General features: G+C 35.7%; 1 protein-coding gene and 1 long non-coding RNA gene across 15 annotated transcripts; both read left to right on the top strand.

The window, feature by feature from the left end:
- Window positions 1-12,998: 12,998 nt before the first annotated feature.
- Window positions 12,999-16,325, top strand: LOC136221987 (alpha-1,4 glucan phosphorylase L-1 isozyme, chloroplastic/amyloplastic-like). Of its 6 annotated transcripts, none has more exons than XR_010685451.1 (5): window positions 12,999-13,209; window positions 13,463-13,695; window positions 13,862-13,952; window positions 14,218-14,297; window positions 14,839-14,978. XR_010685451.1 is itself a non-coding variant. In XM_066009462.1 (5 exons), exons 1-5 carry the CDS (start codon window positions 13,116-13,118, stop codon window positions 16,204-16,206), a joined length of 663 nt encoding a protein of 220 aa, XP_065865534.1. In that variant the 5' UTR covers window positions 12,999-13,115; the 3' UTR covers window positions 16,207-16,325. The 6 variants fall into 6 exon arrangements, 2 of the variants coding, with proteins under 2 accessions (XP_065865534.1, XP_065865535.1); XM_066009462.1 differs by lacking the exons at window positions 13,463-13,695; window positions 13,862-13,952; window positions 14,218-14,297 and adding exons at window positions 15,097-15,278; window positions 15,880-15,959; window positions 16,076-16,325 and having other exon boundaries at window positions 14,839-15,014; XR_010685449.1 differs by lacking the exons at window positions 13,463-13,695; window positions 13,862-13,952; window positions 14,218-14,297 and adding exons at window positions 15,097-15,273; window positions 15,880-15,959; window positions 16,076-16,095 and having other exon boundaries at window positions 13,010-13,209; window positions 14,839-15,014.
- A 1,618-nt stretch (window positions 16,326-17,943) lies between these two features.
- LOC136222944 (uncharacterized) lies at window positions 17,944-21,788 on the top strand. Of its 9 annotated transcripts, XR_010685765.1 has the most exons (10): window positions 17,944-18,091; window positions 18,170-18,424; window positions 18,530-18,840; window positions 19,882-19,974; window positions 20,053-20,185; window positions 20,379-20,467; window positions 20,606-20,692; window positions 20,824-21,051; window positions 21,175-21,337; window positions 21,452-21,788. It is a non-coding gene; the product is annotated as an uncharacterized lncRNA (long non-coding RNA). The 9 variants fall into 9 exon arrangements; XR_010685767.1 differs by lacking the exon at window positions 20,606-20,692; XR_010685763.1 differs by having other exon boundaries at window positions 20,606-21,051.
- The last annotated feature ends 3,817 nt before the right edge of the window (window positions 21,789-25,605 follow it).

The raw sequence follows: 25,605 nt of genomic DNA, 5'->3' as shown, positions 1-25,605 counted from the left end.
ACCTTTACTGGCTAAAGCCGTTTATATCACTGAAACCATATAACCATACTCATACATTGATATGTAATGAGTTTTGAAATTACACTGTATGATAAACGTTAGACTTAAGATTGTACTATTTTATACGTGGAGGCTAAATCTTCTCTCGTCCAATAACTATAGAGCTAAATTTGTAACTTATTCTATTTATTTATGTGGGTAAATTACATACGTGGTGTATAACCTTTACCCCAAATCACACTTTGGTGTACAACCAATTTTTTGTCACACTAAACCGTACGAACTTCGAGTGACCTCCCACTAAAGTGTACAGCAGGTAACTGTGACCGGTCAACGTCGGTCAACCATGCCACATCATCACTTTACCCCTTTTTCAATTTAAAAACGTTTCCTATTACTTATGCAATTACACTTATACCCCTGCTTAGTTTCCCGCACAAATCATAAAACCCAAACGACTCTCTCTCCTCTCTCCTCTATCCTTTCATCTTTCTCGCTTGACATTGCGTCTTCCTCCCTCTTTCTTCCATTGTTGGTCTTCATCGGAAGAACTGCATGAAAAAAAACCCTAATCTGCAAAATCGCAATCGCAATCGCAAGGGAAGTATCGCGATACCCAAAAAAAAAAGCACCGATTATGCCTTCCTCATCTTCTTCGCGAACTGTCCAGAACTTTGGCGGAGGATTGTATTGCCATTGTGGGATTGAAGCCCCTATGGCAACTTCTTGGAGTGATTCAAACCCAGGGAGAAGATACTTCAACTGTAGAAACTTCGGGGTAAGTCGTTTGTTTAAAAAAATGTTGCGTTGATTCTGTGCTTGATTTCTTCTGTAATGCCCTGTTAATTTTTCCTCCTCTATGCCAGACTCGAAATGCATGTAAGTTCTTTAAGTGGATGGACCTTCCAATGAACGAAAGGGCAAAATCTGTCATCATTGGATTATTGAGGAAACTAGATAAAATTGAGAAAGAGTGTGAGAGATTGAAGAATTGTGAAAGAGAAAGAAACATGGAATTTGACATGGCAATGGAACGAGGAACAGAGCAAGGAGCAACACTAATTCCGCAGGAGAAGGATAGAAATGACAAAGGAGGACAATTGTGCAACTGGCTTGGGATTTTCTGTGTTGTTGTGCTTGCTTGCTGTATTTCCAAATTGTTGTTGGGTTAGAAATGTTTTAAGGTTTAATGTACTCTTTGCGGAAATCTGTTATGAAATATGCAATCCGTGTGTTAATGTACGCTTTTCGAAAATCTGTTATGAAATTTGCAATCTGGTTTAACGTACTCTAATTTGCTGTATTTAGACTTTGTTATTTCTATATATCATTGAAGACACTTGCTTTATAAGTGCTTAAAAACAGCATTTGCACTATAAGTGCTTACAAATTGATCATACCTAAAAAAAAAGGCACAAAGTGCACTTGCACCTTACCTTAAAAACAGCATTTGCACTATAAGTGCTTACAAATTGATCATACCTAAAAAAGGCACAAAGTGCACTTGCACCTTACCTTAAAAACAGCATTTGCACTATAAGTGCTTACAAATGGATCATACCTAAAAAAGGCACAAAGTGCACTTGCACCTTGCCTAAAAACTGCACTATAATTGCCTAAAACATCCAACGCATACAAAATCACTTGTGCCTAAAAACATCATTTGCATTGAAAGTGCCTTAAAAACAGCACAATATATATATTGGTACCATACCAAAAACGAGTTTCAAAAATTTACAGCCCATTGAAAGGCAACAATAAAAACATGTAGCACATTACACAAAAAACATATTCCCCAACCATAACCATGTACACAATAAGATTGGTACAACAAAAACATGTTCCAAAAAGCAACAAAATGAATCAACAATCAACGGCTTGAATCATTAGGTCTGCCACCAGTATTTGAGCCCTGATTCTGTTGTCCTCCACCAGTTGTATTGCTTTAACTTGCACCCTACAATAACACAAGCAAACATCAATTCAATAATAGTGACCACCAATATATATTGCATGAAAACCAGTCCTCCACATATACACTTACAGGCATCATCCAACGCACTGTTGTAGGTTGTGTAGTTGGTCTTGGAGCACTAAATTGAGTGGGTGTGCTAGTTCTTCTCATCTTAGGCTAAAATCAGCAAGCAAGCTCATATAATTCATATCAATTATAACAATTCATAACTTCAGATCGATATACAACTCATATAATACAATTTGAGATTACCTGTGGGGCACTTGAAGATTATCCTTGAGATGTACATGTCCGCTTGTTATGACCTTTACCTCCACATTTCCTACATGTCATGTACATGTTTCCTTTTCTACTTAATTTTCCCTTCCTAGCTGCCTCCTCTAATTCCTCTGCCTCCTTCCTCCTTGCCTTTATTCTTCGTCCACGTTTTATTCTTACAGGAGATGGTGGTTCAGTTGGTACTGCTGCATCTGCATCTGGCCACATATCCATGCCATTGGTTGGCTCAATTATGAAGCTGTAGACCTGAATCAACAATGTAACCAACATTGTCATACAATGCACTTGTAACAATTCATAAATACGGCCATATACAATTCATACCTTCAAATAGGTCTCTATAGAGTAGCAATCCGCTACAAAGTTCTCTGCATCATCATTGTTTGCAATGATGGCAGCACATCCATGGCAACATGGAATGCCTGTTAGCTGCCACCTTCTGTAACTGCATTCACGCTCTTCCAAGTTAACCACATACTGCTCCCCCAAGCCATTAATTTGGACTCTTGGACCACCTGAGAAGGTTGCTTTAAAATGCTTCGCCCAATCTTTGTTTGCTTCCAGTTTTTTCATTATCTTCGCACAAAACCTCCTGTTGTACACCAAAGTGTGATTTGGGGTAAAGGTTGTACACCACGTATGTAATTTACCCCTATTTATGTTTATGTGTAAATAAAAAGGAAAAATAATAAATTTGATTTCACTTTTTTTATTAAATTTAAAAATTATATTAATAAATAGTAACATATAAACATTCCAAATCAAAATTAAATTTCAAAATTTTAGATGAAAAGCATTTAATGAAATTATTTAAAAAATAGAAGAAACTATTCGAAAATAATGAATTGAATAAAAATGGAAAAAAAAGAAAATGATGTATTTCAGGGAGAAAAAAAAAAGAAAAGCTTAAAAATATCGTTTAAAAAAAAAGCTTAAAAATATAACAGCTTATGTAAATTAGACATAGTCAATAACAACTTAAAAATATAACAGCTCATATAAATCCCAATAAACATAGGTTTTTTTTAATTCAATATTATAACAATTAATGTTAGAAAGAATAGATAATTTGGAATATTTTTCTATCCAAATCACTTTTTTTTAGGAAGACACAAACTTCCAAAATTCATATTTTTCATTTCCTAGAAAAAAATTATTATGAAAGAAAAAATAAATTAGAGAAAAATAGTTGAGTAATATAAATTGCATTAATTGAAAAAAAAATCTCTACTTGATTCACACATTGTTCTAGGTACCCATAGATGGATAATACCCATTAAAAGTGAACCAATATATATATATAATGGAGACTATTAATTATATGGTTCCAATTATATGTAATTTAGTATTGGTCTATATGTATATTTATATAAAATGCTAAATAAAGTAGTTTTCATTATTAAAACAAAATTGTTATTCCTACCGCCCTATCTCATCATGTAATTAGTGGCAGAACCAGGACTCCGGATGAGCCGAGGCTTAACTTAATATAACAACATCATCACCCATTCATTTTCAAAAGATAATATTACTTTATCTTTAAACGTTAATTTTAACTACCATTCCTCTACCTTTGACCGACATCATCCTAAGGATAGAAATTTTACACGGGTCCAATTACAGTACACGTAATTATAGTGTTTGGATTTAGCTTAGGGAAAATTAAAAAACTAGGTCAAATTGGAGGCCCATTTACATATATTTAACCCATTTACTCAACCTACTACATATCTAGACTGATTTTGTGTGACTTTCCCATAATACCCTCAATATTTACGCGCGTCTCGCCCCCTCCCGTCTGACTTCGCAGATTTGATATTATGCGAAGCATGCGAAGCTAAAGTTTGGTTTACTTGATGAATTTAGTTCGCATATGCGAAGCATGCGAAGAGTTTGGTTTACTTGATGAATTTAGTTCGCATATGCGAAGCCTGCGAAGCTAGAATTTGGTTTACTTGATGAATTTAGTTCGCATATGCGAAGCCTGGATATGTTTTGAAGCTAATTCGCGAAGTGGTATATAACAAAAAAAATGGCAAACAACAACGGATTCTAACATTAAAATCATAACATTATCAAAATTTACAACAAGATTGCCACAATAACAACATTAAAATCATAACATTATCAAAATGTACAACAAGATTGCCACAATAAACTCCTAACAAATCACTTCAAAGTGAACCTAACTAATCTGGTACCAATTTTGAAGCGGATGAGTAATCTTGGTGTGCACCGTGGGACACATCCATCCTAAAAGGTCTAGAGAATGGAAGTCCAGACCTTTTGGGATGGATGTGTCCCACGGTGCACAACAACATTACTCATCCGATTCAAAATTGGTACCGGATTAGTTAGGTTCACTTTGAAGATTGGCACCATGAGATGGACTTGTCCCATGGTGCACCCAAAGATTGGCACAATCTCTCTTAACTAACCATTTCAGGAGTGAATGTGTCAATCTTGAGGGAAGTTCATCCCTATACAGGAAGGAAAATCATCTCGCCTGCACCCCAGTACGCCGCCTTCCAGAAAGGGATGTTACGTATTCAACCACCTTTAGAAAAAATTATTCGTGTTAGGCAGGGAAAAAGACGATTTTGGCTTCGCGAAATGAAGATTAGCGAAGCATGCGAATGTAAATGTGCATAAAAAGAGGTGATTTTACTTCGCTAATCGATTTTTTCACGAGGTATGCGAGGTCTAAAACATGACGATCTACTTCGTGAATCGATGATTTCGCGAAGTCTGCGAGGTCTGAAACGTGAGGATCTATTCACAGACTTCGCGAACTAATCAATTCACGAGGTAGATCCACACGTTTCAGACTCTTTCTCTTCACAGATCCTCGTGAAATCATCAATTCATGAAGTAGATCGTCACTTTCCAGGCACTTTCTCTTCGCAAAGCTTCGTGAAACCATCGATTCATGAAGTGTATTCATGAAAAAACGCAGAAAATTCAACAAATACTTACATTTTTCGCCCCTTTCACCCCCAAAAGCCACAATAACAATATGATAACATGGGAAAAACGAAGGAAATAACGTAGAATAACCATTTCTAACATGGTAACAAGAAGAAAGAAACCAAGTAACGAATAGGAAGATGAAGAACCATGGCTTCGTTTTCTAGGGTTAGGAAGTTGCAGAATCAAGAGATGAAGAGAGGAAAAAGAGAAATTCATTGTGATTTGGCGAAATGGTGCAGATTTTGTGGAATTTAAAGGAAGAAAGGAAGATCAAAAGTCTTGACATCATTAATGCAGGAGCCAACTTTTCGCGTAACCAATGAGATAGGGGGAGCGACCGTTCGCGAGTGGTGGGAAGTGGGAAGGTTAGAGGTATTATAGGAAAGTCACACAAAATCAGTTTAGATATGTAGTAGGTTGAGTAAATAGGTTAAATATGTAAATGAGCCTCTAATTTGACCTAGTTTTGTAATTTTCCCTTTAGCTTATAGGTAGTCGATTATTTTAGGATTGAAACCTAAATATTTTGGTTGGTTTAGGATTGACCCGCTAACTCGAAAATGACATGAAATGATACAAATATTTAAAATTATTATCATATTTTCTCATGTATTTATATATCCTGTTAATTAATAAATGTAATAAAATTACAACTATTAATTGCAAACACGACTCAAACTTTCCATATTTTGCATGTGACTTGTAATCACATTGCACGAACCAAACATGATATATACTTGTTAGATGTGATCAAACAAAATAAATACACAAATGTGTTACACAAATCTGAAGTCTATATTAGTAGTCTCCTTAAAACAAATTTCATATATTGATGATCGTCTCCCAAGATACAATAGATTACGCAAGCAAACTCTTACGTGTGTAAATTTGTTACCTCCGGGGTAGAAAAATAAGAACAATATAACGTACAGAGAGAAGAAATTTTTCAGAGAATAATTTTTCAAAATATATAAAATTTTACAGCTACATCCAGTATAAATAGAACTCAAATGGACATGTGTGTTTCACGAATGAACACGATTAATGAACGAACATTATGTCATTTTTCCTTTGACATGGCACAAGATATATTATAGGAATTTGTTTTCGTGTTGTCTGAATGTTTTTCGCGACACTATATTAAATTTATGTCATCTGAAAGCTTAAGTGCAAACAACCTCAAATCAAAAACCGTAAAATATTATAAATTTCGAAGGGGAGCAAAAAGTTCCCAAAATTTTAACGTGCTGAATCTTGTAGACTAGATATAAAAGACAAAGTAAAAACCTAGTTTCTCCTTTTCTCTTCAACCATTGGTCTTGTGGCCTCTATCACTGCCCCCTAGTAAGCTAATGATTTCTCCCATTTCAAAACCCTCCCAAACCCTTCCAGCTCTTCAAACTCTTGCGAAATAAGCCTATTTTCTGCCGATGTAATCTACGAGCCGCTTTCTTTAGAGTCTGGTTAGAGAAGAGAATTCCAATTCCTACATTTCTTTACGGTGATTCTACTTAGTATCTATCGCTCTCTAGCCTTTTTCCACCAAATCAGTTCACTTTCCCTTTTGTACTGAAGGCGTGTGCTTCTGAACTAGCATTTTGGTTGTCCTTGCTTGTCTATGGTCTGAGAAGTTGAGTTTTGGATCTCATGTTTATGCGCAAACGGTATGGTAAATGTGGGTGTTTGCTTTTGGTATGTGAAGATAGAAGTAATATTGACTTTGGCAGATTTTATTGAAATTACAACACCAATAAGTTTGTGGTTGTGATGGATTGTATAAATTGTGGTGATTATTAGTTTGTTAACCATCATAGTTAGACTATAAATAGGTGTATGAGTAAGTTGAAAATATATACAGAAAATAAGCGTGTGATATGGGTGTATGAGAGAAATAAAGAGTGAGTGTATGAGTAATAAAATATAGTTGTCAAAATTTAAGTTTGGGTTTAATAAAATAAGTTTTATTGAATTCAGTCCTTCCCTTTATTTAACAAGTGGTATCAGATCGGACGGTCAGGGACTGGTATGTGGTCGAGTGCAAAGCGGTCAGAGACCGGAAGTCGAGTGCTTCGAAAGTTCGCGATCTGGGATCGTGATAGTACGAGGTATTTTTAACGCGATGTCCGGCACTGTGAAAATTATTGGTCAGTGACCAAACTTACTTGGTTAATTAAAGGAGATAACCAAGTTGTGACAGCAGATATGTCTACCTTGGTAAGCACTCTTGAAAAACTTAATAATAATAATTATAGTACATGGAGTACTCGTATGCAATTTTATTTGCTCGGCCAAGATTTGTGGGAGACAGTTGGAGGTAATGACACAACACCTCCGACGGAACAAAATGACCTTAAAAAGTGGAAGGTCAAGTGCGGTAAAGCTATGTATGCTTTATCAATTTCGGTGGAGGACGATTTGTTGCAACGCATCAAGGATGCCAAAAACCCAAAGGAAGCATGGGACACTCTAGCAGAATTATTTGCGAAGAAAAATGATGCCAAACTCCAACAACTCGAGAATGAGTTACTGTCGATCTCGCAACAAGATATGACAGTGAGTGAATATTTTACTAAAGTTAAAACTTTATGTAAAGAAATTTCAAAATTGGATCCTGAAAATAAAATCACCGAAACAAGGATTAGAAGAATTATAGTCCATAGGTTGCGTCCATAATTTAACGCACTTGTCACTGCAACCCGTGGATGGGCTAAAGAGCCAAATTTAAATGAATTGGAAAATATTTCGGCTAATCAAGAGACCCTGGACAAACAAATGTCTAAGGTCTCAGTTAATGATGAAGATAAAGCTCTTTTTAGTAATAAGAATAGCAAGGATCCGGACACCGCAAGATCGAAAAATGGCGAAAGGTTCAAACAACAGGACAGATGGCAGAAAAGTTCACAAAGAAGGAGTTGGAAACAACGGGGAGCTCACCACACTCACAACCATAATGAAGAGGACGAGAAGGCGTATCGACGAAAGAACAATCAATGATATGTTTGTGGCAAACGAGGTCACTATGCGTGAGATTGTTGGTACAAGAAAGTTGAAGGCAACGTCGTTACATCCATATACACTCAAGGAGAAATGGAAGAAGAATGGGATTTCCAGGCTTCAAATGACATGGTAGAGCCGGTGATATGTGATCTAGTCAGATCATCTATAACAGATGGAAAGAAGGAGCAAGGATTTGCTGCTGGACAGCAAGAGGAGAAGGAACCAGTGAGGCGACTGGATTCCGTTCAGCTCGTCAATTCTGTACAGATCATTGAAGATCTGGGTGGTCATGGGGAACCACTCAAGGAGCGTTCCAATTAGGAAAGGAACAAGAGAGATGTCCGAAAGGAGTTGCCGGCTTCATGCGAAATGCCACCAGACAAAGGAGAGGTGAAGCGTCAACAGCAAGCAATGACAAAGACGATGTCACAAAAAGGGAAGATGGTGAAGACTAAGCCAACAGGTTCACCAAAATGGTTGTCACCTAGAGAGAGGGTGATGTCACCCAGAGAGAGGGTGAAGTCTACGCTAATGCAGATGTCCAAGGTTCAGAAGCCAAAGCAGATCATGGAGCACAAGGCGAACATAGCTAAAGATGGAGTTGTTACATTGAGAAAATATAAGCAATGTGCTTACAATCAACAAAGGTTCACCAAGAAGGCAACCATCAGAGAGATAGTACTGCTGGAAGCTCTAGTCAAGAGCTTGAGCGAATTAGCTAAGCTAGGGAAGGCTTGGCAGTATTGGCTAGAAGATCGATGACAAAAACCGAAGAGAGATTACAAGTATGTGTCGAGGCGATGTAAGTTGATGGAGACCAACAATGAAGAGTGCGGCAATCCCAACAGAGTGGGAAAATTCAATCGTTCCATAAACGACAAAGACAAGCGTGAACAAGTCGTGTTTGGTAAAGGAATACAAGTGATCAAAGAAGATATGCCTACAGAACACAGAGAAACATCTTTAAGCATGAAATTGAAAAATGTTATGAAAGAAGATTTCAGAAAAAGTCACTTGGAATGGCTAGCACGTACAAGGCATTGTAAGTCGGTGTTAAGAGAGAGTATTTAAATTACAACACCAACTTACAATAATTATTCTCTAGAATAATTCACTAAATTCTATTAAAATATCTAGATTTTTTGGGTTGTTTTGTGGTTATTATTCATACAAGTTTGTGGTTGTGATGGATTGTATAAATTGTGGTGATTATTAGTTTGTTAACCAACATAGTTAGACTATAAATAGGTGTATGAGTAAGTTGAAAATATATGCACAAAATAAGTGTGTGATATGGATGTATGAGAGAAATAAAGAGTGAGTGTATGAGTAATAAAATATAGTTGTCAAAATTTAAGTTTGGGTTTAATAAAATGAGTTTTATTCAATTCAGTCCTTCACTTTATTTAACAGATTTGTGCATTTATATATTGTGGTTACAGGAATGGAGATATATTTGATTGTGAGAAACGCGCTTCTGGATATGTATGCTAAGTGTGGGCGTTTGCAATCTGCTGAGAAAGTTTTTCAGAGAATGCCTGATAAAGATGTAGTCTCTTTGACTTGTGCGATTAGTGCATATGCTAAAGATGGGCATATTGAATTTGCTCGGCGAAAATTTTGGGAGACCAGTTGGGGGCGGGTGACATTCAATCACTTCGTGAATAGTTATCTGTGAATGGAATTAATCACCGTGTTTCTTATCCATACTCACTCACAGAACAAATGTGCAGAACATAAATATAGACATGTTGCTGAAACTGGCCTTTGATGTTTCTGCAAAAATCATCCCCAGCTACCCTAATATAGAAATCCCAAATTGAAGTCTACCACCTAATCTTGACGGACTTCATAAACAAGTAAATTTTTTCTCTTAAGAAGATCAAAGCCATAAGTAAAATCGCTTTCAAGCCAAAGACTGTCACATCCATCCCCTAAGTCGGAATAATAGCATGAAATGATGCTTTAAGTTAAGTCAAGAACCAAGTTTTAAGTATTCATATAAAACTTCTCAAACATAAGCTAGATTGCGTCTAAGATTCTTAACATTTTAAAAAAATTGTGTTAAATCGAAAAATTTGGATTTAGTGAAAAGAGCAGAATTGGTTTCTGCCAAGTTCTTTGATTATCTTTCTAGCAAACTGGGTTTCTAGGAATTGCCCTTTTCAGTTCTTAGTGAATGGTTTTGATGGAGATTCATTCATACTTTTAATAAGTACAATGTAATGACCCGGTCCCGAGAGGGTGGCGTCGGGTAGAAGGTCTGAGCAAGGAGAAGGCCTGAGCAAGGAGCGGCCCCTAAGGGATGGCGATGGGGACATAATGAACTGAATATCAAATCCAACACCTTGGGCCCCACCGCTTTAAAACGTCGTTACATACAATGCTACTTGTATGTTCAAGGATTATTCAATCAATGTAATTTTGTCTCTTGATTTGTATTTTGCTAATGTAATTTTTGCTTTTCATTGCTTTGACATATTGATCTTGTTTTAAAACATTATATTGCTTATATCTGTCATGTTTCTGATATACTTATATTGACTAATCTTTTCTTATTCCTATTGTCTGACAGCTCTTAATGCTATATTCATGTGTTTTTACTAACTGTTTCTTCGTATAGGGATTCATTTCATCAATATAAATGTCTCTTAATAGATTCTAATAGGTTCAACTACTTTAATCAACATAGGAAATTCCTTTAAAGTGATATGTATATTGATTCATTCCATCCATACATTTGTATTCCAATGAAAACAAAAGGAACGAATTAAACTCCTTTAGTTGTTGAGTAACAGATGGATAGACGGGAAGACTTGTATAGGACTAAGCAATTTAACGGAATCAAGACTGATGGACCATGTAACTTCTCCAAATAAAAGGAATGATTAGTGAGTTATGTAAAACCATAGTCACTAAATAATAGTTTATGGCCTAAATCATATGGAGCCCTCTAAAGTTGTCATTTCCATCACTTTGCCACCCCAACTTAAGGAACAAAATATTAGTCACTCCAACACCCAAGCTTGCGCTAGAACAACAGCAAAAATGTAATTTTTTTATTATATTTTGCATTTTGACCACATGACGCACAATTACATCAACATCATCTCATTGGACATAAAGTATCATCTTGCATTTTCTTATCATCTTTTGCAATTTTCGCAGCCTAAAATTGAGCAGGAGTCCGAGGAACCACATGAGTGTGTTTGGTGGAGACCATTACGGTCAAAAAAATCAATTAATAGAAAAAGAGTTAATGTACCTATACAAAAACGTCTTTATCAATCAAAACGCATTTTGATTAAACAAAGAATGCTTCCAAATAATTATTTCTCATTAATAGAATTTTCATAAAATTTATGTCACTTTTGGATAAAGAAAAAAAAATATTCTGTTATTTTTTTGGAATGTCATGGTTGGCATGTGCGCCTACACGCAGGCGTGTGGTGCTCGTAGGTGGCGTGTGGGGCCATGCACCGTCAGTTCGTTTTCAAAGTTTGTTCATATGATGTAATTTTTATTTATTTGTTACTTTTATCAAGTGTATGCATAATAATGCATCACAATAATGCTCTAACTTGTTATTTTGTTTGTTTTTGTTTATCATGAAATTCTTTTTTTTTTACTTTAATTAATATATTAATGTTTTCTTAATAGCTTGGACTTTTGTCTTCAAATTTTCTTAACAATAAACACTAGAATGCGTGAAACCATATATTGATCTTTGGCATCGGTTTTGAAAACCGTTGCAAATGCCATTGATCATTCGCATCAGTTTTATAAGTAAATTGTTGCCAAATTTCTTTCTATCGGCAACGGTTTTAGAAAAGCATCGATACCTTGAATCTTTTGCATCGGTGTCATAAGTAAACTGTTGCCAAAGGTCTTTTCTACTGGCAACGGTTTTATAAAAAAACCATGTCATTGGCCTTCGGCACTCTCGCTGAAGTGGCCTTTGGCAACAGTTTTAATTAAAACCGTTGCCAAAACGTCGCTATTATTGGCAAACTTCAATAGATGCTATATAATAGGATCGTAAGCAAACTACAAAGATGCTAAAATATTTTTGAAAATAGGAACAGATAAGGAATGTCAAGAAGGAAGATAAGAAAGACATCTGACATCGTGTTGGGCGCATCAACGATAAGTTCATGAGGACGTTCAGGCTACCCGACTATGCAAGGATGGATCAAGTGAAGGCTTCGATGGAGAATGGAGTGCTTATTGTTACAGTTCCTAAACAGAAAGTCAAGAAACCTCATGTCAAGGCTATTCAAGTCTTTGGCTAATTGAGGATCTATGTTAAATCTTATCACTACAAGAAAATAGGGCTTTAGAAGCGCTTTTTGTAGCAGCACTTTTATAAACCGTTGATAGGCTTTGTTGACAAACAGCCCAATAAGTGGCCCATTTTAATAAAAGATCTGAAACCCTAAAATCTCCCTCATCTCTCAACCTTAAACTTCAAAGCGACAACTCTCTCTCTAGTGCTCTATCTTATTCAGGCGCCTATACTCGAAGGGTGACATCATTGCAACCGACGCCCACCGTAAATCTCTTCTCTGGTAAGATTATCCTCTTCGATTCTTTTATAATCTCTCACTACAAAAAATTACCCCTTTACCAACGGTTTTATGAATGCATATTCAAAAAGCGTCCCTATTAGAAATTTAAAATCGTTGAATAAACTTACTATATACCTCTTGCACGCGTACAAAATTAAATATTTTTATGCCTTAATTCCACTTTTACCCCTGACATTTCCAGCTGTTTTCTCTTTGATCTGATTATCCACCGATCCAGTATGACTTTTCAGCCCGACCTAATCCAATTTCAGTTCCAAGAAGAGGCCGCCATTCATCCATCGACCAGCCGTTCATCGTGAACGACTATGGAGCATCCCTTGGAACAACGCTCAAATAGTACTCTCTCTTTAACTCTCTCTATCTCCCTGTCACTACCGAAGCTAGGTCTAACAATGGAGAGTACGAATTCTTACTGATTTACTTATTCAATATTTTTTTTTGTGCCATCTTTTTCGATTATGTTATTTCCGGTTATTCTTAGATCTCGTATTGCGATTTGAGTGGGCAAGCGTTTTGGTTTTTGATAATTGGGTTCATCCTGAAGAACAATTATTAATTCTTATCGTGGTTGTGTTTCGTTGGAATTTTGAAATCGCCATTTGAGTAGCTTAAGCTCATTGCTAATTGGATCTTATTCTGAATTTGTTAAAAGTTGTTAGTGAAATTGATGTTGAAGAAAGAGATCTTAGGGATGAGAGCCTAAAGAGGTGGACAGAGTGAAAAGTCCTATGTTTCCTGGGCTTCATGTTGAAGTTTAGCTTTGGGGAGGATGTAAACCTGTGAATGTTTTGCTTCTAGTGATAGTCTGGTAGAGGAAGTTGTGGTGGTGCATCTGCGCTCAAATCTTGTAGAGAGACTGATGAAAAGGGATTTCTGCAGTCTGAGGTGAATTTCTCTTCAAACAAAACCAATTTGATGATATATTTAAACATCTGGAATCATAAGATGGTGCAGTGCAGAGTTCCACTAACCTGTATGAACATGAAGTAATTGTAGTGTGTGTATTATGGGATTGCATTTGTTGAATTGAATGTATGTGTAATTAATGTAGGGCACTTCTGAGACATGGAATCTCGCTCTGGATTGATCTGCCCCTGGAGTTGTTAGCCAGTGAAGACCATACCTCTACATCTTATTCAGAGGTATTGTTTATTGTTAAAATGTTTCTTTAATACCTACCATAGTAGTGAACTGTTGAATTGGTATGGAGAATGATCAGGTTGTTGTAAGCAATTAATAGGTGAATTAAGATTATCATTTAAAAATTGATAGTATTCGAAGTATTCAATATTTAAAACAGTCTCGGTAAGTGAGTTCTTCCCTTCTAATGAAGTTGTAATTCTAACTTGATGTAAATCCGGTATATAGTTTATGATATGTTGAATCTTAATTGGGTTTGTGCTATAGGATAAAGCTGGACACTAGAGAATTAGCAATTCAGTTCGGGTGTGTTAGGCTCATTCCTTTCGTGAAGATGGATTAACACTGTAAGTTTCCTGTCCTTCTTCCGTTAAAAGGCAGTGTAACTGAAGTTGCTTTAATGATTTTGGAGGTGTTGTTTTAATAATTTTCCTATTAACTTAAGTTTTTTGGTATTTGCTACCAGAGTCTCTCACAGTAAGATGAGTATGTATAATATACACTTCAAGTCTAAAGAGTTTGAGTTAAACGGTTTAAAGTTGATGTATTTAGTTTGTCCAAATCTAGTTGTGTATGTCACATGCTAAGTAGGAGCAATGCCTTTTACTCTAGATGAGTGGATGTTGCTATTCCTTCGTGCTTTCTAGTAGTATCATATATCTATGTTTTCTTAAGGCATGTGTGGCTTTTTACTTGTAAGGGTTTGAAGCAGATAACATCTACGATGAACTATACAACTGAAATTGAAGATTACTCTACTTAAATCTATATAGAAATGTATAATTCATTCAATGATTTGTATTTTTCATATGGAATTTGTTGCTACTGCACAGAGTGTTCGTAGAATCGACCTTGCTTGTTAGTTTGATTGTCCTTCATTTTCCCCAGAACAATCCGACCTCCCCAAGGCATTTGTTGCTACTGCACAGAGTGTTCGTGATTCACTCATCATAAATTGGAATGCTACTTATGAGCTCCATGAGAAGACTAATTTGGAACTCTCCGGGCTCTATGCAGAGGCGTTGCAGAAACTAGGTCACAATCTAGAAGATGTAGCCAATCAGGTCAGATGTTTAATGTTGCTGTATGCAATTTGCTTAATTAGGCATTCTGATTCTAACTAAACAATGTTACAAAAACTTACAGGAGCCTGATGCTGCACTTGGTAATGGGGGACTAGGACGTCTAGCCTCTTGCTTTCTGGACTCCTTGGCTACATTAAATTACCCAGCTTGGGGATATGGACTTAGGTACAGATATGGTTTATTCAAACAACTAAATACAGAAAATGGACAGGAGGAAGTTGCAGAAAATTGGCTTGAGGTGAGGTACTTGTAGTTGAATTCATTAATCTGTCTAATTTTCTGGTTGAAGGCATGATTTGTGAGTTTTTCTGTCAACTGACAGATTGAAGAATGTGTTTTCAGATGGGGAATCCATGGGAAATAGTATGAAATGATATCTCTCACTACAAAAAAAGTAGTCTTTCCCAATGTCATATGCATTCAAAATTTGACTTTAACAAGAATCTTCCATTCTCATTTGCAAGTACATACCTGAAAGTAAATGGTTTGGACCTTGCATTTTTTTAAGAACCTAGTTGTACATACATGAAAGTAAATGGTTTTGTGCTTCACAATTCTTCAACTTGACACTTTGTTCTCCTATGTTTTCGATTTTTTCTTCTAGAAATTTGATTAAGCACTATTTATTTATGTTTTTAATTTCTTATAATGTGATAGTGGAAGTTAACTATTGTTTGCAAATTGGGAATGTGTTTAGTGTATATTATATGGAAATAGAAATTACAGGAAACATCAAGTGATATAATTGACTTCAATTTATCTGTAACATATGATATCGTCAAATTCGGCATCATAATAGGTTAGTCACTACTTCAACTTCATGGTTGTATTTTTTCCCTTGCAGGTTCTGCACTTGCTTTGAAGATATTTGGAGAGTATGCCCATGGGCTCTCAGTAGAGGCATTAAGGATCAGTGTCTGAAAGGTATGTCCTTTGATATTCAGTATGGTTGTTTGCTGTGATTCTGAGCAGAATTTCAATACACTACAAAAAAAAGTCTTCCCAACACTTTAATAGCAGAATTTCAACTGGAGTTCCAGGTTTGATTGCAGAAGTGAAGAAGGCTTCTCCAAGTAGGGGAATTCTCACAGAGGACTTTGATCCAGTAAATATGTCCCTTTATTTCATATGCGTAGTAAAACGTTTTTGTATTAACAGATTTACTTTCTAGTGGACTAGTTTTGATAATTGTTGTAACAGTTATATCAATTTGACAATTTTGGATATATTGTATGAGAAATGAATATTGATTTCATTACATAATATATGAAAATATATTCTTAATTTTGGATAAAAAATTTAGTTGATTTGATTCATTAAAACTATTTTGTAATTATATATTTTATTATAAAAAGTATTGAAATATTTATATAAAATAAAAATAATTAATAAAATAGTCCAGAGGAGGTCCAAAAGTCTTTAGCTGCAAAATCGTCGGTAAAACATTGCAAAACCGTCGGTAAAAAATTCAAATTGCCCCAAAACCGTCAGAAAACCGTCCCAACCAAACCGTTCCTACAAAAACTTACCCCGACGCCTCATAAAAACCATCGCTAGTGTAGCAACGCCTGTTGTAGCAGGGGTTCTGCGACGGTTTCGTGAACCGTCGCTAAAGTTTATAGCGACAGAAACATCCGTCGCTACAGAAGCTAAATTCCGTCGGTAAAGACTCTGTTTTTTGTAGTGTCTCGATTCCTCACCTCTTTTTCAAACTCTAGTTTCTTTTCCGGTTCATCTCTTGCCGTCTCTTAAAGTTGTTGGTGATCATATCAATGACAACGTAAATCTCTTCTCTGGTAAGACTATGAATGCGTTAATAACTTTTCTTAATGTATCTGTAACTTGCAACCACAAGGGTCTACTGGGGGCAAGCCTTCACCTGCCAATTTATTTGGCAAGAGGCCGCTCCTAAGACTCGAACCCGTGACCTTTTGGTCACACGACAACAACGTTTACCGTTGCGCCAAATTGCTAATTTTATTCTTTACATGTGTTGATCTCACATTTCATAGTCACCCTGTGTTTGGAATAAATTTCTGATTTATTTTCCATTTTATCCCAAATTGTTTCAGTCTGCCTTTTGCCATTTTATATTGCTAGAAAGATGGAGCGTGTTGCTTCTACTGGTGAGGAACCCACTTTGTGAGAATAGTTTACAAATATCATTTGATGCCATCTGAATATTAACGACACAATTTATCCTGGAAGCATATTTAACTGTCAATCTCTTCAAGGATTTTGTATGCAACATCTACTTATGTAGTTTAATGATACTTCTGTTAGCTTTGCCATTTTCATGATTTTCCTGCTTAATTTTGTGTAGGCACATTTGCTTGAAGTTTGGGCTGGTGCTAATGTTGATTCTGCTAGACAAAATTATGCTGCTACATTTGTCAATGCATTTGTAAATGTTGGATTTGGTCAGGTAAAAAATATTAGCAAAGTTATATGAATATGACATCCTTCAAAAATAGCCTGTTCCTGAATGTGCTCTTTGGTTCATTAAGTTCTCATGTGATTTCCATTACAATGCAACTGCTATAGTTTATAGGAAACATTACCCATTAATTCCTTCAAGGAAAATATGTATACAAATGTGTAAAACATATGAGAGACCCATGATTCTAGGGTTGTGCTAAGAATGGAAGGAGGCAAAGTTAGTGTCTGACAGGCACATTTCATTAAATTCACATGCTAATTATGAGGAAAGGATTCTCATTGTCTGCTTATGAAGCGGCACTACAACAAAAACGGGCTTTACCAGCCCTTTTTTAGGGGCTAAACTAATAAGCGCCGGAATGGGCTTACATTAAAAGGCCCATCCTTTAATATTGAGGCGGATCTAAAAATAGCCTCAAAAGTAAATATCTGGGCCAACAAAAATATATATTTTTATATTATGAAAAAACCTTTTGTCATTTCCCTAATTTCATTCATTCTCTTTCGTTCACTTCAAAAACACTATCGCCGCCTTCAACTACTTGATTTTGAGGGTTCTAATTGCATGTCCGCCGATTTGATCTTCCCTTGAATCCTCTTCTATTTTCTTCTGACTGGTAAGTTCTATTTCGAGTTCTTCATTTCAATATCTTCAAAAATTGATGTATTTACATTTGGTAATTTTTCATTTCTAGTTCGTCATGCTCCACCACATTCATTGAATGGCGTCGGCCGTGTTCTCGGTCGTCCGATGGAGGACATCAAGGCCAGCTACAATTTCGGCCGTGAGTTAGGTCGAGGTCAATTTGGTGTAACTTATCTTGTTACTCATAAGGAGACTAAACAGCAATTCGCCTAAAATCGGTTGCTACTCGGAGACTCGTTCACAAGGAAGACCTGGAGGATATCCGCCGTGAGGTTCAGATCATGCACCATCTCACCGGCTACAGGTCAGTAATCTAATTAATTTCGTGAAATTGATATGTATTTGGGGTATAAGATAAGTGCAATTTTGATTTTGGTGTTCTCTGTATTTTTGAGGGTAAATGTAATAGGAATATTGTAGAGCTGAAGGGAGCTTATGAGGATAAGCAATCGGTGAATCTGATTATGGAGCTCTGTGCCGGAGGAGAGTTGTTTGATCGGATTATTGCGAAAGGGCATTATTCAGAAAGTGCAGCGGCTGATCTGTGTAGGCAGATGGTAAAAAAAAAAAAAAAAAAAAAAAAAAAAATTGTGCGTGATTGTCATTCAATGGGAGTTATGCACAGAGATTTGAAGCCGGAAAACTTCCTTATGTTGAATACTGATGAAAATTCTCCTCTGAAGGCTACTGATTTTGGCCTTTCTCTGTTTTTCAAGACAGGTATAATTGGTTAACTTTGAAATTTGAAAGTAGGATTAAATTTTATTTCAGAATTAGAAAAACATTGATAATGATATAGTTGAGTTATTTTACGAGCCAAATCTGCTATGAAAAATCAATAGATGAATTTGTTCAAGAAGTTTCAGGCAGTTTCTGATTGAAACTATGGTTAATTAGGATATAGCAGAAAATTTTAATTGATAGATATACACCTGTTTTTTATTCGGCTTGATGGTTCTATGGATATTCTATAGATATACCACCATCTTGATACGATTATCATTTTGATAGGTTTTGTTTTATATCATATATAATTATGTAGATTATATAGATCACGTAACACGGTTATGCGATTATGACACGACATTTTGACACCTTTATTTCTTACCATCCTAAGTTGTCTTCTCCCTCTATCCGTGCATGATGATGACTCAAATAGCACCTAATCTAGTAAATCTGGACAACTCTTCCTTGAACATTAGTATTAGAAAAACAAGCATTTATAGGAAGTTTTACTCTCACTAACATTCCTTTAATTTAGTTTGCGGTGTGGAATTTTAATTGGAGATCACTATCACGTTAAGTTATTTAAGAGTTCCTCAATTTTTTGGTATTGTTTGACTTGTTCCTATAGAGCCTTCTTTGAATTGTGAACTTCAGGTGTTCCTATATTTATATATTAACACGAAAAAGAAATACTACTGTCATTTTCTAAGATACCGATGATCTTGAACTCAATGGTCTACATGTGATTAAAGGTGATGTTTTTAAGGATCTTGTTGCTCCTGAAGTGCATACATGTGATTAATGATACATTTTTTCTTTTTAAATTCTAGTAATTGATTGCTTGTGGTTTCCGATCTTAACTCTAGTATAGATAGAGATGAATTCTATCTCACCATTTCATGTTTGTGGTGTTTACCATACATGGTATTTCAAAGCTTGAATTCAATTAGTTTCCTTGATAATTAGTGCTAAATATCAAATGTATACAAGGGACATCGGCTAATTGATTTGTTGCTGCTTTATTTCTTTAACAAGAATGCAGCAAATGTGACAACTCTATAAAATTCAGCTGCAGCAACACCTTATTCCGGATTAGGAATTAACGAGTCTGAACCTACATTTTTGGAGGTAATTAAGCAGCATTCTCACAGGGATTTTGTAATTTTGTCCTAATTTCATTCTTTTATTTGAAATTTGATGTTGCAGGAGCAGGGTCCAGTGACTTTTTTTGATGAGGTGAAGGCATTGCAATTGGCTGGGGAGAAGACAGCTTTAACACTGGAATTTTGTCTCTTGGCCCTGGGAGCATTGAGGATTGCCTTGCTTATAACTATAACTGGTACCTCTTTGTTTAATTTTATGATTACTTTATTTATGAAGATGGACTTTTCCTTTATTGTTTCTCTTTTCCTTTACTGTTGCTGCCTGCCATTGTTAAATCACATGCAACTAGGAACATTCTAAAGCATTTGTTCCATGGCTTTGCTTTATTCAAAATCTGGTGATGGATTTTTCTTATGGCTTGGCTTCAGATGAGATGGTCATGGTCCAAGTATATGAACCACAACTTCAATGTGCTGATTCTCTACTTGTTATCCTACAATTAAAGTAAAAGAGCTAAGTGAGTTGTTGCTTTCTATCTTTCCTTCTTATTCTCCATTAGCCCTGCCCCCTCCCCTCCCCTCCCCTGGTGGCTATCATAATCACATATTTAACGTTCCATTCCAATGAAACCACTGGGATGATTATCCAAACACAGGCAGCTACTCTCTTGGTTACAGCAATCTAAGTACCAAACCAAGGGAAGAGTATCATATGAAACCACTGGGATGTGATGCTACTCAAAGTAAGAATATTGAAACTTGAGATTTTTGGGACTCTTTGCCATAGTATGTTGAGCTTGAGTATTATTATTTGTGAGAATAAGATTTTTGCTTGAGATTCTGTTCTTAATAAGTTCTTTTTTTCTGTTTGAAGGTTGGGTGAGATGAATGATTCTAGTTGGTTGTTTGAAGGGAAAAATATGGCTGGTGTTTGAAGAAAACTAGAAACAGAGAATTGCTCGGTTCTCCTTATCTGAACCGAACCATGCTTGCAAAGGCTACCAGTGATATAGAACCATGCTTTGACCACGTCAAGTTGGTGAGACGCAAATGAGCAAGTTGAGATAATGGTAAAAGCTCGAGGCCAATTTAAGGAACACATGTAAGTTTCATCATTCATATATATATATATAGAGAGAGAGAGAGAGGGAGAGATATAATGACCTATTTGATTTAAGAAATATAGTTGTATGTTAGCTAACAACTGATCCCAATGACGTTGCAGGCTTGTGAAAAACTGAACTTAATCTTGTTTCTGGGTAGAAATGGCTTTCTTTCAATACAAACCTCAGCCAACCTTTGCTCAGGTAGTTTTTCCTTCTCTGTGCCGATGCTCTCTACTTTGACATTAAAAATTGAAAGAGTGGCTTACAGATCAATTTTAAAAGGTACCATATCATGTTCTTCATTTTTGTCTTTTCTGATCAGAATTTGATAATTACGGTGGAAACTATGTTTCTTTAATTTCGTTGGTTTTGATGCATCACTTAAAAAATTCTCAGGGAGCATGACAAGAAGGTTTGTTGCTTGGGGTTGGCATCACTTGCGCTTCCTACAAATCAATTACGGGGAGAGGCTTTGGAAAGAAGAAGCTGCAAAGGAAGAAGAAGCTGAAGATGATGATGATATGGATGGGTTCCAGACTGATCATGAAGATGATGCCAAGGGGTCTAACATTTGGGAATGAGGCTGACAGCATTAGGCTGCAGAAGTTAGTTTCTTTTAGAATTTTAGAAATGGCACTTGTAATGTATTCTTTTGGATCCATTTAGGATAATGTGTTGAATTTAACAATGTATGAAAATTCAAAATTTTTGATGTTACATGTTCTATTTGAAAGTTTTATGGATATAAATTTGAATAATTGGTCTATAATTAGTATTAGGTGTCCAATTGGAATATAAAAAATAATATAAATAATTAAAAAGCAAAAATCACTAATAGGGGTGGTTAAAACCGCCCTTTAAGCTGAGAAGGGAGTATTCCAGCACCACAATAGGGGTGGTTTAAACCGCCCCTACACATCCGCCGCTAAATTTTATCTATCCCGTCGGTGATAATTTTCGTCGCTATTCTGTAACTCCGGTCCGCTTTGGCGACAGATTTGCGACGGTTGGTAAAACCGCCCCTACATGTAAAAAAAACTGCCTCCGTAGGCAATTTTTGTTGTAGTGCGGTACTTACATTAATTGCACATGCCCTACAAATACAATGTATATTCTAGCATGCATTTCACATTATATATATATTCACTTCAACATATTCGTGACAATTGTTTAGTCTTTTTTTTTTGGTAATGTACAGCAACGAAAGTGGATGCGGTGGACTATTCTCATGAAGTGAAGGTGAGACACTGAAATTGAAATGTAATGTCTAAATTTCAACAATGTTTTACTTATATTTAGAATTGAAAGGGTTCATCTTTTAAGTTTTCAAATTTCAATTTAGAAAAGAGGGGCAGATATATCCTCGGAATTGAAAGGAACTTCCATATTTCTTGTGGGCAAGCAGTTGCCATTATTATTTTGACAGGTATAGAATTAGTTTTTTATTTATTTTTATGGAAGTTTAGCTTTGGGGAGGATGTAACGTGTGAATGTTTTGCTTCTAATGATAGTCTGGTAGAGGAAGTTGCTGGTGGTGCATCTCGGCTCAAATCTTGTAGAGAGACTGATGAAAAGGGATTTCTGTAGTCTGAGGTGAATTTCTGCAGTCTGGTTTATATAGTAAATTGATGTACTGTTCTAGTTAATGTGATGTTTGTGCAATTACCATGGTGCATATGTTAATGTTTGTGATGATACAAGCTACACTTTGCGTGCTGGATTTTAATTTAGAGCGTAGTGAAATATTTTTGTATTTACATATTTACTTTCTAGTGAACTAGTTTTGATAATTATTGTAGCAGTTATATCAATTTGACAATTTTGGATATATTGTACGAGAAATGAAAATTGACTCCATTACATAATATATGAAAGTACTCCTAATCTTTGGATAAAAATTTAGTTGATTTGATTCATTATAGATACTTTGTAATTGCATGTTTTATTACAAAAGTATTGAAATATTTATATAAAATAAAAATAAAAATAAAAATAAAAAATGGTCCAGGGGAGGTTTAAAAAGTCTCTAGACGAAAAACCGTCGGTAAAAAATTCAAAACTGTCGCAAAACCGCCACAACCTAACCCTTCATATAGAAACTTACCCCGATGCCTCACAAAAACCGTCGCTAGAGTTTCAACGCCTGTTGTAGCTGCGGTTCTGCGACGGTTTTGAAACCCGTCGCTAAAGGCTATAGCGACAGAAAAAACTGCTGCTACAGAACATAAATTCCTTCGGTAAAGGCTCTGTTTTTTGTAGTGTATGTAATTACGACTTGAAACATTAATAGTTTAAAAACCTTATATTTATCTTCTCAACTTGTTGAAAGCGATTTATGGATATCTTAAAATTCAACTAGCAAAGCGATAAAAGAGTTTGTACAAATTGACAGTGCCTACGCTATAAGTTAAGGGGTCAATAGATTATTGTAAGAAAGTTTAGGAGGCAAATAGGAAATTGAGCAGGTAAATAGGAAATTTTCAAAGTATAAGGAGCAGTTGACTTTTTTGAACAAATATAAGGATTAAAAATGTATTAAGCCATGATTTAAGGCGTAACTTAAATATTTTCTTGGTCTGTAGATTGTAAACTAGAAACAGATGTACAATAAGAAAATAGGATCTTATTGTTTTCCTTAAATACAATTTGCATCACATTCCTATATTTGCTATATATCTTAAATGCATATGAATAGTATATTATGGTTAGATTAATATATACACAACTATTAATTGTTTTATTTTAGTGGTTGTAATTTCTTTGTTAGTTTATTTTAAAGAATTTCTAAGTTAGCTTAATAACTATTAATTAGCATAAGTGGGCAGTAGCCATTAAATCAATAATAACATTAACAATGAAACTAAATTAGTCAAGAAGGGTAAATCTTGTTATATCAAAATTATTGGAAATTAAGTGATTTTACAATGGAAGATTTTGGAATGGATTTTCCTGGTATTAATTCGACTATGACTTGCTTGTCTATGCCTCGAAAGAGCAATTCTCATGGAGTTGGAGGGAGTTTCAATCATCATTTCTTGACATACAGTTTGCCACTTTTCGAGTTACAGATAGGATTGATTTTGACTCTCAGCCATCTAATTCGGTTTTTTCTTAAGCCTTTTGGAGTTTCTACATTCATGTCATCCATTCTGGTAACTCTCCCTCTCTATCTCATCAGGTTTTATTGAAACACCATGTGCTTACAATACCCCATAGCTATGTTGCACGGAAATGGAAACGGAGACAGATACCGAGAAACGTTGTTTCTAAGAAAAATTAGCTAGAAAACCATAATCGAAATGGAAACTGATACAAAATGCTAATGAAGATGGGTTCCTGTGCAACATAGCCCCATAGGAGAAGCGACATGTGTGGCTTTTCTGACAAAAGCAGGCCGAGTCGTTTCCCCTATCTCATCATTAATGAGTTTATATATATTTTTTTATCTTGACACCAATTCTTTTTGGTATACCTGAAACAGGCGGGCATAATTCTTGGTCCCAACTGTCTAGGAGAATTTAAGTTTATGAGGGAAGTAATGTTTCCTCATGATAGCCAAGGTCTAATCTACATAGCAACAAGTTTTGGTTACCATTTATACTCATTTCTTACAGCAGTGAAGATAGAGCTCGGAATGTTACTTAAAATAGGCCATAAGGCTCTAACAGTTGGCATAACATCGACCTTAATACCTTTCGTAATTAATGTTGTATACAATAAAATTCCGAACAAAGGTGTCGGACATCTTAGTTATGAAGATAATAACTTACTTGTAGTAATAATTATAACAAGTCTCCCGGTCGTCGCAGACGTTATTGATCAACTCAAGCTGGCGAACACAAGAGTCGGCCGCCTTGCACTTGCTTTGGGGTTGGTTAACAGCATTGGTGGAGTATTCATATTCATATTGCAATTGTTGATGTTTTCAAGATCAATGGATAAAGTTATGTGTTTCACAGTACCAGTTCTAGTTTTTCTTCTCTCATTAGCATTCATATTTCGTCCAGTCATTGATAGGGTCGTCAGAAATACGCCCGAGGGGAAGCCTTTGAGCACTTCTTTAATTTATGTTATTATGGCATTTGCCATTGGATCACAAGTGTATTTTATTGTTCTTAACCAGAATGCTATCTTGGCTCCATTTTTCGTCGGTTTGGCTATACCGGCCGGAGCTCCGTTGGGAACTGCTTTGGTTGAAAAGTTTGGATATTTTACTAACGGAGTGCTTATGCATATACTAATTTCTACAGCACTCATGAGGGCTGATTTTTTCCTTTTTATCACAAACTTCACCTACCTTGGAAAATATATGGTTGTCCTATTTGCAGGGTTGTTACTCAAATGTTTTGGGGTTATGCTCCCATGTATGATTTTAAAGGTACCAATAAATGAAGCTCTTGCACTTACATTCATCTTGTGTTTCACTGGCGCTGTCCATCTGAACAGGGCCGCGAACCTAAGAGATAATGGGGTAAGTAATTGTATATATCTCTTAAATTTAGTCTTTTTAGTCTGTAGGAGGATACAATATTTTGTACTAGAACTCTCTA

Source organism: Euphorbia lathyris, chromosome 3 (genome assembly GCF_963576675.1).
Source record: "Euphorbia lathyris chromosome 3, ddEupLath1.1, whole genome shotgun sequence".
NCBI lineage: Eukaryota > Viridiplantae > Streptophyta > Magnoliopsida > Malpighiales > Euphorbiaceae > Euphorbia > Euphorbia lathyris.
Note: the sequence above shows the minus strand (reverse complement) of the source record. Positions and strands in the feature narration are given on the sequence as shown.

Bases quoted from the DNA above. Each gene is read 5' to 3' on its own strand.
- LOC136221987 (XM_066009462.1), top strand. From the start codon at position 13,116: ATGGAGCATCCCTTGGAACAACGCTCAAATAGTACTCTCTCTTTAACT. The intron at 13,210-14,838 runs GTACGAATTCTT...CATTTTCCCCAG, and splicing joins GCTAGGTCTAACAATGGAGA to AACAATCCGACCTCCCCAAG. The intron at 15,960-16,075 runs GTATGTCCTTTG...CTGGAGTTCCAG, and splicing joins TAAGGATCAGTGTCTGAAAG to GTTTGATTGCAGAAGTGAAG.